The sequence below is a fragment of the Calidris pugnax genome, unplaced genomic scaffold, assembly GCF_001431845.1.
Source record: "Calidris pugnax isolate Ruff unplaced genomic scaffold, ASM143184v1 scaffold70, whole genome shotgun sequence".
NCBI classification, from domain to species: Eukaryota; Metazoa; Chordata; class Aves; order Charadriiformes; family Scolopacidae; genus Calidris; species Calidris pugnax.
The window spans coordinates 4,468,879-4,484,014 of record NW_015090862.1 but is presented as its reverse complement, the minus strand read 5'-3'; the positions used below and the strand labels follow the sequence as shown (position 1 = coordinate 4,484,014).

General features: G+C 38.2%; 1 protein-coding gene across 1 annotated transcript in view; it reads right to left on the bottom strand.

The window, feature by feature from the left end:
* Positions 1 to 107: 107 nt before the first annotated feature.
* The window catches only part of LOC106889598 (threonine--tRNA ligase, cytoplasmic-like), a 25,069-nt gene continuing 10,040 nt past the window's right edge, over positions 108 to 15,136 (bottom strand). The window contains exons 3-19 of the mRNA XM_014944776.1: positions 13,425 to 13,616; positions 12,733 to 12,856; positions 12,015 to 12,136; positions 10,989 to 11,106; positions 10,303 to 10,367; positions 9,504 to 9,582; positions 8,097 to 8,243; positions 6,685 to 6,783; positions 6,202 to 6,368; positions 5,501 to 5,663; positions 4,473 to 4,610; positions 3,971 to 4,048; positions 3,770 to 3,870; positions 2,510 to 2,614; positions 1,657 to 1,729; positions 822 to 936; positions 108 to 697 (exon numbers count right to left, since the gene is read on the bottom strand). Coding sequence (XP_014800262.1) covers positions 549 to 697; positions 822 to 936; positions 1,657 to 1,729; positions 2,510 to 2,614; positions 3,770 to 3,870; positions 3,971 to 4,048; positions 4,473 to 4,610; positions 5,501 to 5,663; positions 6,202 to 6,368; positions 6,685 to 6,783; positions 8,097 to 8,243; positions 9,504 to 9,582; positions 10,303 to 10,367; positions 10,989 to 11,106; positions 12,015 to 12,136; positions 12,733 to 12,856; positions 13,425 to 13,616 — 2,035 coding nt within the window. The 3' untranslated portion in view covers positions 108 to 548. The remainder of the gene's footprint in view (positions 698 to 821; positions 937 to 1,656; positions 1,730 to 2,509; positions 2,615 to 3,769; positions 3,871 to 3,970; positions 4,049 to 4,472; positions 4,611 to 5,500; positions 5,664 to 6,201; positions 6,369 to 6,684; positions 6,784 to 8,096; positions 8,244 to 9,503; positions 9,583 to 10,302; positions 10,368 to 10,988; positions 11,107 to 12,014; positions 12,137 to 12,732; positions 12,857 to 13,424; positions 13,617 to 15,136) is intronic.

Here is a 15,136-nt window from a genome sequence, read left to right as displayed (position 1 = left end):
GGGTTTAATATTTTTCCTAGAACTTTTTTTTTTTTTTTTTTTTTTTTTTTTTTTTTTTTTTTTTTTTTTTTAAAAAAAAAAAAAAAAAAAAAAAAAAAAAAGGAAAACTGACATAATCTGGATTTAGGAAAAAACCAAAGGGACACGCTGCCCTGCTCTGGAGCCCTGCTCACAACAGCCCGGCACCTGCGACGTGAGCGAGGTAGCCCAGCCATGGCAGCAGTGGCCGCCACAAGTCCCAGCCTCCTGCTCCTCGGCTTCAGGCAGCCCCCATTTATTTCCACAGCAAACCCAAAATATTTTAGCAGCAGCATGGGCTTCTAAAATAAGCGTTCTGCGAGTGGCGCAGACTGGAATCCCACGGGACTGTCAAAGGAGCCAGCAGCCACATCAGTCCTCTCGTGCTATTCCTGGAGCACCAGCATTGCTACATTTGCTTATTTAGTGTATCCATTAACTGAAAATCCTCTCAGATGAGCATTACTGCTGTACACGAGGGAAGAAATGCCATTTCACATGGGCAGCTAATTTTTTTCTTAACAGCAGCATCAGAATTCTTCTTCTGCATTTGGAGTATGTGAGCTCTTAAATTTCTTGAGTTTCTCAATAGCAGAAGAGACTGAAATTTCCCCGTGAACTTTGTTGTCTCTTGTTCGCACGTTGACAGCGTTATTTGCTTTCTCCTTTTCTCCAACCACTGCAAGACATACCACAAACAGTATGAAATTGTCCACCTGCGTTACAAAATGAGAGTCTGGGCAAACCCCATGCCCAACATTAAAACATAAATGATATTCAGAAACATAAGATGTTGCAATTACCTAAGATAAAGTTATACTGGGCCAGCTGTGCATTTCTGATTTTCTTGTTTAATGTGCAACTTTGATCTAGATCCACATCTGACATAAATCCTGCGTCAAAAAATTCGCTGCAAACCTACAAAAAAAACCGCAAAACAAAAAGCCCCCACTTAATATTCTACAATATGAATTTGTACGTGCTGCAATCCCTGATCTCTTCCAATAATTAACTCATCTATGTGCATAATTTTGCTCTCAAATCAATGAAAATTATTTGAAGAAAACTGCACACACAGTTAAGGGCTTTGCAGGACTCCAGCTGGGAGACAACAGGAGGTAACATCCGTATCAAATAGTTGCTGCTGTCCTCAGGCAGCTGTGCTGCTGAGTCAAAAACGTTTCCTCAGGCTGAGAGAAGAGGAAGAGGAGAAGGAACAAACCCACTTATGCCTGCACTAAAAGCAAGGCTGGGGAGTGGGGTAAAACCAACCATGGTCAAATGTAACGTAGTCAAGAGTACAGGTGCTGGAAAATACATGAAACCGGCTCTGCTCCTGCTTTAAGCAGTTAATTCTATAATGAGGCATTAGTTAGCATACCAAAACATTGGTTTGTCTTCTAGAATGTTTTTTCCTTTAATAATTACTGAAGTACATGCATAATAACAGAACCCAAAACACTAAGTCACATTCCCCTTTCTCAGGCTTATATAAATTTTGGACTACATGGGAAAATTTACCTCTCCCCTCCACATGTGTCTCCAAAATCACTAAAGCATTCAGTCTTTGTTCTAGGACAAGCACTCAAGGAAACATTAGAATCACTCCTTACTAAGAAGAGGCAGCCCCGCTCTCACCTGCCGGGCGTACTCTTCACAAGCAGCTCCCACGGGCACAACCATGACCTGCCGCGGGGACAGCCAGAATGGCCTGGCAAGCAGGACAAAAAAAAAAAGAAATAAGGGTGCATTTTACATCTGCATTCATATCCAGTCGTGCTCTCCAATAATAATTTGTTTTATAGAAACTATTTATGTTAGCTAAGAATGTTGGATAATGTTAACTTCCTCTTTTCAAGTTCACATAAAAGAACAAATATTGATTCTAGTAAGATGACATATGCAGAACTTTGATCTTTTCCTCACTCCCTAGTTGACTTTACAATTTCAAACATAATTTTATTTTTCCGTGTAATTTCCACTTTTATTTGTAACTGCATAGTGAGAGGTGGACAGTCAGAGAAGTGACTGAAACTGAGAATTAACTATTCCGTAATAAATACGTTAATGAAGAAACATCAGAGATGTTTCAAGCTGAAACAATGCATCTTAAAAAAATATTTCACATATTAGGACTAATTTATATCTGTATAAATAATTGCTTTACATGTCTAATACCTTCCCATACAATGCATGATTTTTAAGAAAAAAGGAACAAGAATAAAGCAGCACACATATACATTAAATTACAATTCTTATTTCTGCTTTATTGTATATTTTTTCCTGCCATCTCATGAAATTGGATTTCTAATAATGAACTATAAATGAAAGGGTATCATACAACTCGGACTATAAAATTAGACTTCTTTTCTTGTAATCTTACCTACTAATTCCGAGAAACTTCTAGGGATATTATTTTGCATTATGAGACATTAGGGAGGTATTTTCTATGTTGTTACACATTTCTTAGAGCTGCATTTGTGCCACGTACCATTTTCCTCCGTAATTTTCTGCTAGAATAGCTATCATTCTCTCCACAGATCCCAAAATAGCTCTATGAATAATCACTGGCCTTTTCTTATCATCGCCATCCTTACTGAAAAAGAACAAGTAAAGTTTAAAAATAAATTCTCTTAGCTCACACACAGATAAAATCCTACTAATATTTTTGATTCTACTTTTCATGAAAAGACAAAATGTGGTTATTTATAATTAGGCAAAATCTACCTTTTAAAATAAAAATGTGATTTCTTTAAGCTACCTGAGCTTTTAAAAGAATACTGAATAATCATAGTGACTTAAAATAACCAGGGCTGTAGCTCGAGGCATAGGCATAATCTCCTAAGTTTGAAAAGATACTCGACTGACTCGGATCCATTTCTGTGCAGTTTAGTATTTTATGTTCTTCCTCACTCTTTCTTTTCTGCTATGTCTTGCTTTTATTTTGTTGCACAGGATCTTACCTGCCCTTACTGTTAATTTCTTTTCTTAAATTACAATCCTGTGCATAAAAAAAAGCCAACTGCTGTTCATAACACTATTATCACCTACCAAAGAGCTAGGGTATCTATTGTAGAACGTGCAGCAGAACCAAAAAATAACAGAAGTTTTTATTGTATCTTCCCTTTTATAACATGCAAAAACACAGCAAAAAACCAACCCTGAAAATGTGTGTTCAAGTCAACAAGATTAGTTCACTTTGTGGACAAATACCCCTCTTCTTAGCTGGAAGCCAAAGTGAGATTTTTATTAAAAACTGATGGCATTCGGTTTAGGTTCAAAGTTAACTTACTTTATCCAATAAGAAGAATGAAGTACTTATTACAAACATACTAGGTCCTTAAGACATGTTTGAATGTGTATGCAGTGTCTTCAAAGGAGGCACAGTGACTAGGCTGAAAGTGAAAACTGACTCAACAGATTCTTCTCTAGCATTATATATCATCAGTTGTCTTTGGAACTGGCAGACAAGAGAGATCATTCCATTTTCCTGCAACCATTATTATTTACTATTAGAGTGACACCTCATTACAGGGGGGAAATGTCTTCAAGTTCATGAGTCAGTCCTCTACTCACCGGGGGCGTTTCCCCTCCTAAGGAGGCTATTGATACACAGGGTAATCATTTCTCAAGTGAGCAACAGAGCACTAATACACATCAGTTTAATGGGAGTTACAGATAATGAAAGTAACCTTTTTTTTAAAAAAAAAAATTCATTTCAAAGAGGAAGATATTTAGCTTAACCACTCACCCCACATAAGTAAGATTAAACCGAATAGGTAGCTGGAAGTCAAGTTGGATAGTAGCACATTGATGGTACCTGCCAATAGCATCTTTGATTTTAATATCAATCTGTGAAGAAAAATAACACAGTTACTAAATACAGTTTGCCTGCATGATGTCTGATATTCTTCTCCATCCCAAAGTTGTATGAAAATCCTGATTCACTAACCTTAGGACCATAAAATGCTCCATCTCCTGGATTCAAATTCCATGGCTCTCCAAAGCTATTCAAGCTGTTTTGAAGTTGCTAATCATAACAATGAGATAATAATTAAAAAAACTTTCATCACTCTAAATCAAAGCATTTGCCTTTGAAATACAAAGAAGTCAACAGGCAGCACAACTCCTATTGTTCAAGCATTCAGTCATTTACGGTAAATAATCCTCAAATAAGAGCAGTCCTTTGTACAAATGTTGTGATCAATCAGAAAAAGAGATTGATAGAAATTAAATTGGTTCCAGATAAAGAAAGAGCCAAGTAAGAAACAGAAAGTTCTCATCTTATACAGAAACTTCATTTTAATATGACGTTTTTGAACAGGCATTTCCACTAAGGACAATGTTTTGCATCTGATTTAAGAAATTTCACTATTCAACATGGAAGAACTTAGTTAAATATCCACCTCTGCAAATACAAATATTAAAGGTTTGTTTGCTTTTAAATGAATTACCTTTTCTGCACGATCCCAGATCTCTAGCTCTCCTAGATAATTTTCTGGTCTTGTAGAGAGATGTAGTTGAAAGGAAAAACCAAAGACAGCATACACTGACTTCAAGAAATCAAGACAGCCCTTCATTTCTTCTTCAATCTTAAACATAAATAAAATACATTAGTTCAAATTTACTTACACAAAAATGTAATTGGATTTACTGAATTCCTCATAATCAGAATATGAGTCTATTACCTTTTTAAAAAATTAAAAATCCATGAAAATTACATCCTACAAACCCAAATCTAGATAGTGGGTGAAGAGAGAACTGGGGTGGTGTGGCTTCAAAGCATGGCAAGAAAAGCAATGTTCTTGTTAAGCCTGGGGTTCTGAAGCCAAATTGCATGAGTCAGACTTGACAAAAAGTACATCAATTTATTCATGCAGCTCCACTAAAATCTATGGCACTACTGACAAAATAAAGGACGTATTCAGCACTACTATGGGAAACAAAATACTGTTAACAGCTTTTTTTTTGTTGCAGGGGGAGATGGGAGATACAAAATGTCTTGCTTTTGGGGATTTGATGCTAAATGTATCTTTCTAAAGGGGAAAATTCTATACAGAAAACCTTACTGTTTAATTCACAATCAATAACATCTCTCAAATAACACTGTCTTCTTTCCATATAAGCATTTTTTATTTCAAAGATAAAAATAAATAACACAAATTAAGGAACTGCTGAGAAACTTGTATCAGAGAAGCTAAGTTCAACAAGCTAATTGACTTCAGCAATATTGCAGTAGGTTAAGAAATTGGCAACACCAGATGCCAAAGAAGGAAGCACCTAAACCTATCCGAAAAACCCATCAAAAGCAGCATTACACTACAAAGCAACAAACAGAAGAAGCTTGAGTTGAAATATCTGGGGGGCTTTCTTCTTATTTAACATTGGTTTGGACTGGGAGGGAAAAGGGTTCTTTTTTGGTTTTAGTTAATTGGTGGTGGTGGAGTGGTGGTGGCTGTTTCTTGGGGGTTTGTTTTTTTACCTGTTCCATTGTGCAAAAGATGTGGGCATCATCTTGCTGGAAGCGCCTCACACGAGTCAAGCCACTTAAAGTCCCAGAGAGTTCATTTCGGTGAAGAACTCCAAAATCTGCAAGTCTAAGAGGCATTTCCCTCCAGGATCGTGGACGGTGGGCAAACATCAAGCTAAAAGGAACAGGAAAGAACCCTCCTTTTATCCTTCTTATAGAAGGTTTAAGACAACACAAACTAAAACAAGATCAGTACAGACAGTAATCCCATCTTTAAGTATTTATTCATTCAGGCAGTCTGCATCCTAAAAGGCAGGCAAACAGAAAAAGTGCAGCACTTGGAACGCATTGCTAAAGACCACCTAGAAAAAACACCGAGAGTAATCATCACAACTGGTTCATCTGTGCCGCCTTCCGTACACCGCATCCGATGCCCATCTCTATCCAACAGGATTTGTATTTCCTAGCAGTGCAGACTCGTATCAGCATCCACAAACCTCACGTGGTGCAGACTTCCTGAAAGATGCTCCTACAAGAATGGTATTTGGTCTGCTTTAGGGACACGGTCAGGGGAGCTCTCTGGACACACTAGGTGCTTAGTAGCCTACTGTAAACATACATGATAACATGCATTAATACTACTTCCCCCCCACTTCAGCCCCACAAAGGGTAAATATAGTAAAACAAGGAGTTTTTCAGTTGACAGTACAAACCAATGTCCTGGACAATTCATCGGTTTAAGGGCAAAAGTTTCCTTCTCAATCTCAAAAGAGAACATATTTTCACTGTAGTGCTGCCAGTGTCCTGAAGCTTCCCAGAGTTTACTGTTGAAGATGTTTGGAGATACAACTTCAGTAAAATTACGCCTGTGATATTCCTCCTATAAAACAATTCAACATTTAACACTGACAAGCAAAAGCCTGATTCTTTTTAATTGTGTTCTCATGATGGCAATTCACTGAGACACTAAAGGACTACTGCACATGTAGGTTTTATGGGACAGGAAAGAGCACATGTCAAAACTTTACTCTATTTTAAAAAAGGTTAGACCTGTATGACCACAGTAAAAATCTGGTATATGTTTACATACATAGATGTTTCTCTTTCTGAGGGCAGCTCAGTGCTATGAATGGCCTCCTACTTAAGATCAACAACTGACAGTGAGCTTATTAGGAGTTACATTAGTATATACTCACTCGTATGAAATCCACAAGTGTGTTATAAAGAAAGGCACCTCTGGGGAGGAAGAAGCAGCTTCCAGGACTCAAGTCATGAAAGAAGAAGAGTTCCTGCTCCTGGACACATTAAAAACAGAATGCTCTAACACCACTTCAAATGTAACTGCAGAACCACAGAAAAAGACTTCACACATGTTGAGACTCTGTTCACAAAACCTAAATGTTACAGCAACAAAATGATTTCCAGAAGTCTACAAGTTTAAAGCAACAGCAGTTAATTTATCTGTAATTCTTAATCTTAGAAGTCTGTAATAACACTGGAATTCTACTTGACTCTGTGACTATGTAAATACAGATTTCCTCAAAATACTGAAGCCTTAACCTATCTTACCTTCAGTAACCAAAGCAATTAAGTATATACCCATCAGATCTGAGAGTTGATGCCTGAAGCTTGTGAGCTAGTCATTCTTTATCAGAAGTCTATCTCAAAAACATGAGCTCAGCAGTGTGTCTCTGATACTGAAGAGGCTAAGGGTCTCCAAAGATGTACCATAGACAATGGATACATAGACACTAAATTAGTTGTTTGATTAACACTTGATAATTTGTTCTTGAAAAAGTGTAGGAGTAATCATCAAATATTCAAGTCTTAATCATCTCAGTTTTCTGTAAATTCCTCGGTGGCTCTCGTGCTTCTGAGTTAGCCTCAGTTGTTCATCTTTGCTTATGAAGGCCCTTCACAGTCTCTTCTTTCACATCTGCCAGTAAGTAGTGAGAGGGGTTCATACTTCTTGGCCAACAATGTTGACCTTCACTTACATGTGAGGTTTTTCAAATAACTGCCCCCTCACTTTCCCTTGTATTGCCCATTATGCCTTTAACCATCCACAAAGCTACTTGTTATCTTCTGTCAAACACCCTCCCTGTAACACCACTTTCTCTACAACCCTATAGCAAAAGTAGTAACAATTAGGAGACTGCATGCCAACATGACCAATGTTAGGTCACAGTCCTCACCTGCATCAATCTAATGTCTTCCAATTTACACTTAATTTAAGATTAAATCTGTTCACTTAAATCTAGTAGAGAAATAGATGAACAACATTCAAAACAAGAGCTGAAGTACTGCACATAAATACACTTAACTATTACCTTATGTATCACAGAATCATAGAATGGTTTGGGGTTGGAAGGGACACCTCCCACTAGACCAGGTTGCTCAAAACCTGTATTTATGTCTATGATAAAGAGTGGCCAAACCATATTATTTATGCAATTTTTTGTAGAATTAAAATTTTAAAATACAACCAAAACCAAGAAAGTCATAGACCTGGCTCCCATTCAAACTCTTGAAAAATTTAAAAAACAACAAGAGAATGAATTCTATTACAGAAGCACAAAAAAGAGAAGCAGACCATGAAATAGCACACCTTTCCAATTTTCCTATGGTCCCGGTTTCTGGCTTCTTCCTGGAATTTTTCCCATTCCTTCATCATTTTGTTATCAGGAAAGGATATTCCATATATTCTCTGCAGAGTTTCCATGTCAGATTTTCCTTCCCAATACGTAGAGGAATTCTGATGCACAAAACCCATACTTTAAGATAGTATTAAAAAATCTCAGGACAAGGAGGAATAAAGACTAATGCACTCAAATGTTAGGATTTTTTTTTTCTTGAGAAAAGATACAGGAAATATATTTCCTATGGAAAAGATATGGGAGATATTCCTTGGGAAAAAAAATGCATCCAGCGTATGTTTACAGTACTGTTTGAGGCCTCAAACTAGGACAAATACAAAGACACTTGCACTGCCTTTTAGTCAGCATACTAATACAGAAGAGATAAACCAAAATGACTCATGAAGCCATACTTTTATTCTACCCAGGTACCTTGTTTTAAACAACTCAATGTGACATGTTTTATTATCCCGCATTATATCTTCTGAAAAAAGAAGATCCACATCCTAAACAATGCAGTAGGGAAAAACAAAAGACAAAAAAAACCTCACTCTCACAGTTAAATCCCAGTTGTTTTGACAATCTAAAACTTAAGCCCTGCAATTCAGAGTTTCATAAACTTCAGTCAGGAAGCCAGCAAAGGCAACTATGATGAATGTTCCACTGAGGTCTAATGAAGTTACCAAAATTAGCATCTGCAAGTAACTTAAACTACGTTGTAACCAGAGTTACAGCATCTGCAAACACTGTTTCTGGCTTTCCTGTAAGCAATGCCATTTTTAAACAGCAATGCTTGCCCATCTGCCAGCGTCCACTTTACCTCCTGTACCTGAAAGATGCCATCTTAAAAGGTCAAAATACTATTTTCTGACCCAATGAATATCTTGGATGTTCATTTACTGCAGAAGAGAGCGTTCGCACACACAGATGTGACACCTAGTTCTACCAAGTGCAATGCTAATTGGAGATACTAGCACAGCATTGCCACATGACCTCAGGCCCCACATTCTTCTACTTCTATAACTGGTTCCACAGCTAACCTGGTCACTGCTAGCTTATTTCTGCAGTGCTCTTCATTATAGTCTAGGCATACAGCACTAATACTCTGATAAAAAAAAAAAAAAAGATGCCATTTACTTTCACTGACCTACCATATTGTGACAATCAAGAATCAGCAAACCTTGGAAGCAGATGAATGGTGAAAGGCTGTAGTTCTACTTGTGTGATGGGAGTGGGGAAAGAAATGAAGGACTATTTTCAGAGGAAGCAAAGAAAACAATACAAAGGACCCTAGCATAATCACTACAGGAGAAATAAATAAATAAATCAACTGACCCATAGTTTATTAAAGTCTTAATGCTCAGTTAACTTAAACTTACCTTAAATATTTTAAGAGCCTTGATTTTTCCAGTGTGTCTCACATGTGGACCCCTACAGAGGTCAATCAGTGGACCACATCTACAAGAAAAAAAAAGTATTTATTTCAAAACACTCCAACATTTTTAAACGCAGTCACTAAGGGCATATAAGTTTATGCTTCACGTGTTCAGACACACTAATAAGTATCCACACACAACACTCAGTAAATTTAGTGCATCTTAAATGCATCTTAAATAAAATTGTGCCTTCTATCTGAAGCAGAATATTCCCTCAGTATATACTCAGCACATTTGATCCATTACCAAGAGCATCATAACACACTCAGCAATTCGTATAGTTCCGTACAGAGTCTTTAATAAAGTTGGCCAGGAAATTTCAAACTACGCACATCAAACAGAACAAAAAGTTTTTACCATTTTTTGAATAACTAGATTTATCCCTGGCAATTCAATGAACAGGAACCTCACCCCACAGTGAGCTAAGGATTAGCTTTCCCCATTATTCACCAATTCAGTGTCAGGAGCAGTAATTTATTTTCATCTGTTTATTTGAAACCAGAGAGAATGAATGAAAAGTGGATTTGCTATTTGTCCACAAATTGAGACCTAATCTGTCCCAGCAGAGAAAGAAAAGATCTTACTTTATATAAATTTGCAATTAATATTGCAAACTTAAGTCCCAATCACACAAGCATTCAGAAGTTAGAATAAAAAATAAATTTATTCTCCTCTCAGTTCAAATGAAACATACCTAAGCATAGAAATGTTTCATAATACTTTTTAGCTTAATTTTGTTTACCTGTATACTGTGGTAGTTGGTGTGTTCACCTTCTCATTAAGGATACGACACTTAAACTTGTTATACTGTGGGGAAACATGAGAAGTCAGAAACACCAATAAAATCACTAATAAAATTCTATTTTAAAAGTATCTATCAATAATGCAAATGCATCAATAAAAGACGCAACTGAAAAGTCACACAAACACATATATGTATATACACAAAAGCCCAACATCCTTTCAGAAGAGTTATATAACAAGAGGGGAAAGAAACAAAGATATCTTAATTTCCTTGTGGTAATATTAAGCGCAGTGATTACCACCAGAACACCTCAAAGCACTTGTGAAAGGAAATTAAAACACGGTACAGTGAGACTGGTAATATTCACGGTATAAACCAGAGGACTAGAGGACAACTCTTTTTTGACTTGTCTCTGCAAGTGAGTCAGATTGAACTTGTGCCTTTTGTGTACTAATTTCTTTGTTATCTCACTGAACTTGAGGTGGTTTTGTGCAGTAAGAAATTGGTTTTATTATTGCCTGAAAACATCCTGAACAGTTAGAGAGGTGAGAAAAAGATGCTATTCTTTTTCTTTTTTTGACTAGACAGATACTGTTCTGATGAGTGAGACACATGCAGTATTTTATAAAAGTTATATTTTAAAAAAACATTGTACCAGAATCACAGCTACTCCAAATATTTACCTTAAACATATCTAACAAGATCTCCTTTTTGACTTCCAGTCTTTCAAAAGCCTGCTTCTCTTTTATGATATTTTTACAGCGGTTCTCTAGTAGTGGGAATTCAGTACTAGATACACCTCTAAACAAATAGACACAAGCAAAAGAAATATAAATTAATTATTTTTATATTCCCATTTTAAATGACCACTTTCTGGTGGTCTAATCTCAAAAACATGGGGTGTGTTTTCATGATTTGTCACAGCATTTTCTTAGTTTCTTACAACTGGCTGTACTTGCAGACACTAAACTCAGAAACACAAATGGTATCACCCTCAATAAACCCGCTGCCATCACTCCTAGAACAGTCTTTGACATATATAAATATCTAGAACATCTCAAGCTCAAAATATATATGACAAGAAAAAAGTTAAAAAAAAAAAAAAGGCTCAACCCAGCCACAAGAGCTGGTTTATCAGCTGATGCAGATTCTGTATTCTCCCCCACTACAGAGAGATAAACAAGGAAAAAAACAGAATCGTAAAGCTGTGCACAAGGATTAGAAAAAGCAAACACCTATACAAGTTACATGCATACGTGCCATTTCTACAAGTGACTATGGCACTTTGAAACCAAACCCCCATGATTCTTCATGGAAACTGTCTCCTGTATTTCCCAGAACTTGAGAAAGTTTTACCTAAACACTCTACATTTTTTCACAAAACATTCAACAACTGCAGGTCTTAAGGAGTCAGGTGTCTGACATTGCTCTTGAATTTAAATGTACAAACACACTCTCAATATGTATGTATACACAGACCTATACTATGAAGATGACTAACCTGTCAATTTTAAACCATACTACATACATGATTTTACTTTTAACATGCAGAAACATGACTAAGCAAAAAAAATTTAAAACCTGTAAATTTTAAACCATACTAGATACATGATTTTACTTTTAACATGCAGAAACATGACTGAGCAAAAATAATTTTAGTACTGAGCTTCAACACAGAGTATGAAAGTTGTCAGACACTGAAATTTTACCTGTCTTCAATGTACATGTCATAGTAAAATCCATTTTCAATTGGTGGTCCATAGCATAAGCAGCCCCCAAAATAACCTTCCATGGCCTCTCCAAGAATATGAGCACTTGAATGCCAATAAACCTGCAAATAAAGTCAGGTGAGCAAGCCATGGGGTCACTGGAATTGTGTAACTAAAAATTAAAAACAAAACTAGACTTATATCTGCAGATGGGAAACGCACTGGAGTCAGAGTCGCTTAAATTCTGTGAGAAGTATAACAGTTTTCTCTTTTCATTTAAAGTATGCTAAATGATTAATATAATCACAGATGTAACAACAAGGCCCCATTATGTTTCAGTCTGAAAGATGATTATATCTCTGCACAATTCCATCACCTTAGTACTTATTGTAATGTTCATTTAGAAGTTAGTTTCCAGTCAGTTAAAAATCTGTGCAATACTAACTGCATCTAAAGCGATGTAGCCAATTAAATTACCACTGTTCACATACAGTACATTTATTAATAGGATTGTAAACCACATTACTCAAAACATCAGAAGAGGGGAGTCAACAATCCTGTAGATCAACCTTAGTACTTACTGCTTTGTCGAATCATGACAAATACATTACTTGAGTAATTTGGGGGATGTTTTTCCATTCAAAATTTTAAAACACTGCAATCAATTTCATGCCATTAGTTCCTTTAACCAAGCAGAAACCAGAGAGTGTTTACTCACAGCTTTTGCTTCTTCATTATCAAATGTAAGCAGCTCCAGAGTACAATCTCCCTCCAGTGGACGATCCAGGTCCCACAGCTCACCATTCACTTTGGCTATGACTGCATTCGAAGCCAACGCTTGACTAAAAACCACAAATGATAAGAGACCAAAATATTTAGGCTCAGATTCACGGAAGTGCTCAGGTTTCTAAAGCCCGTGAGACCCCACCCATGTCTCATAGCACCTAAAGACCTTTAATTTTTGTTTCTGTGGTCTTCTTAAAACACTTTTCTACTTTTAAGGTATAAACCCTCAAGATCCCTGAAGTTTCATTCACTGGAGGAAAGACTGGTTCTAACAACAATTTCCGCTGTTATCTGGTTACTCACAAAACTTCAGATGTCTCAATTAATTCCTAACGGTCTCAGTGATTGTTATATTTTTTAACTGGAAGCAAGCATCACTCAGAGCAGTAACTTCACCTGGTTATTTCCTCTGCATTAAGCTGAAGTTTCAATGACGCTTTCCAAATACATCAACTTCAGAAAGTCACCATCCACCGGCTGAAGTTTCAATGACGCTTTCCAAATACACCAACTTCAGAAAGTCACCACCCACCATGACATACATCTTATACAACACGGTAAGAGACAAATGATAGTTACAGATTTATGACTACAAAAGTACAGCTCCTTCAGTCCGCAGGTTACCTGATTCCTACAGCTAATTGATACGGTGTGGTTTTCCAAGATTCCCCTTCAACCATCTTTCCATCTGTCAGGGTAATTTTGATAGGTTTGCTCTCGTTGGCGGCTCTGTAAGCTAGCAAAGCATCGTGTTCTTTTTTCAGTGCTTCATAAATCTTCAGTCTGTCTTCTATGAAGCTTGGCTCACACTGCAACAAATAAATGAAATCATACGCATACATATTTGTGAGAAAAACATAATTAAAGGATTCGCAGTGTTTAGGCATCCCTACAGGTTCCAACTGAGACCAGATTTCACTGTACTAGGATTCATACTAATACACATTAAAGCATTTGTAAATAGTTATACACAGGGGAGTCCCATCCAACTTGCTGACTATTTCACAGTGGCTTTCCAATTTTCCAATGCACCTTCATCAATCTGGGCCTAAGTGGCTCTACGAGTCTGACCTCGGAAAGCAGCCTATTTGTATTTAGCTGACATCCTGGAGAAGTCTGGATCACACCAACAAGCTCTCACTCCTGCCAGTCCATTGAAATCAGAGTCAAATAAGATAGTCCATGGGAAGATTCCTTTAGTTTTGCATAAGGTGAATTATTAAGATCTATTGAACTACAGCTACTGCTGCCAACATCCTCTTTCAGCCATCATGCACACTGTTTATTCATGAACTAACACTCACTCACAGTATCCTGACCCTTATTTTCCCACAGCCCATATCCTTGTGTAGTATAAAAACTACTAATCTAAAAATACATAAGTATCCCTACTAATTACATGCAAGATGAAGCTCTTGGATAATTATTTTTTTTTCTGTATGCATGCTATAGCAAGCCTTCTTCCCAAAATCTGGGATTGCAAAGTACAGCAAAGTATTTCAGATTTCAGCACGTCTCCTGAACCTAGCCAAATAACACTCCTATGGTATAAAATAACCACTTACATCATTCTGATGTTGGTGCACAGCTTCATTTTCTTTTTTCTTTTCCTCTTTATTTTGATCCACCACAACAGCTGGACTTGCACTGCAGGCTTTCTGAAAACAGTGATAATATGAAGTTACATGTCTATGCCTTTAAAGCTATTCCCAGCAATCACTGAAACAAACCAGACCAGCGCAACACGGGACTAAAAAGGCATTTACACCCGAGTAAGGCACGTCCCTAGTGCAGGCTAAAGACTCCTCGTGTCACATCCCAGCTGCCTGCTCCTGACGGCGAGCAGACCAACTGCTCACCAGGCAAAAAACCTGCCCAAAGCAGCTCCCCTAGTTTTCTAACCGCTGTGGTTGCCAGACCCTGCGGCGCTGAAGCAGCCCAGCGAGCAATAGCAACAGCTTTCGGTGGTCTGACAGGCTTATCCCGCCCTCGGGGATACCGGCAGCGGCACCGCCCGGTGCTCGGGCCGCACGGAGAGACCGCCACCGGCTCCCACCCCGACAGCCCCGCCGGGGCCCGCCGCCCGTCCCGGTGCCTGTAGCAGAGAGAGCCAGCCCGCCCCACAGCCATGAGGACGGCGGCGGAGCCCCCCGGCTCCGGGCCCTACCTCCTCCTCCGCCGCGGGGCCCGGCGGCCGCGGCTCCGCCCTGCCCAGCTCGGCCTCCAGGCTGCGGCGCAGGTGCAGCAGGCGGTAGCGGAGCTTCTCGTTCTCGGCCCGCAGCCGCTCCAGCTCGGGGCCGCAGCTCCCGGGGCATCCCGGCTCCTTCAGCCGCCCC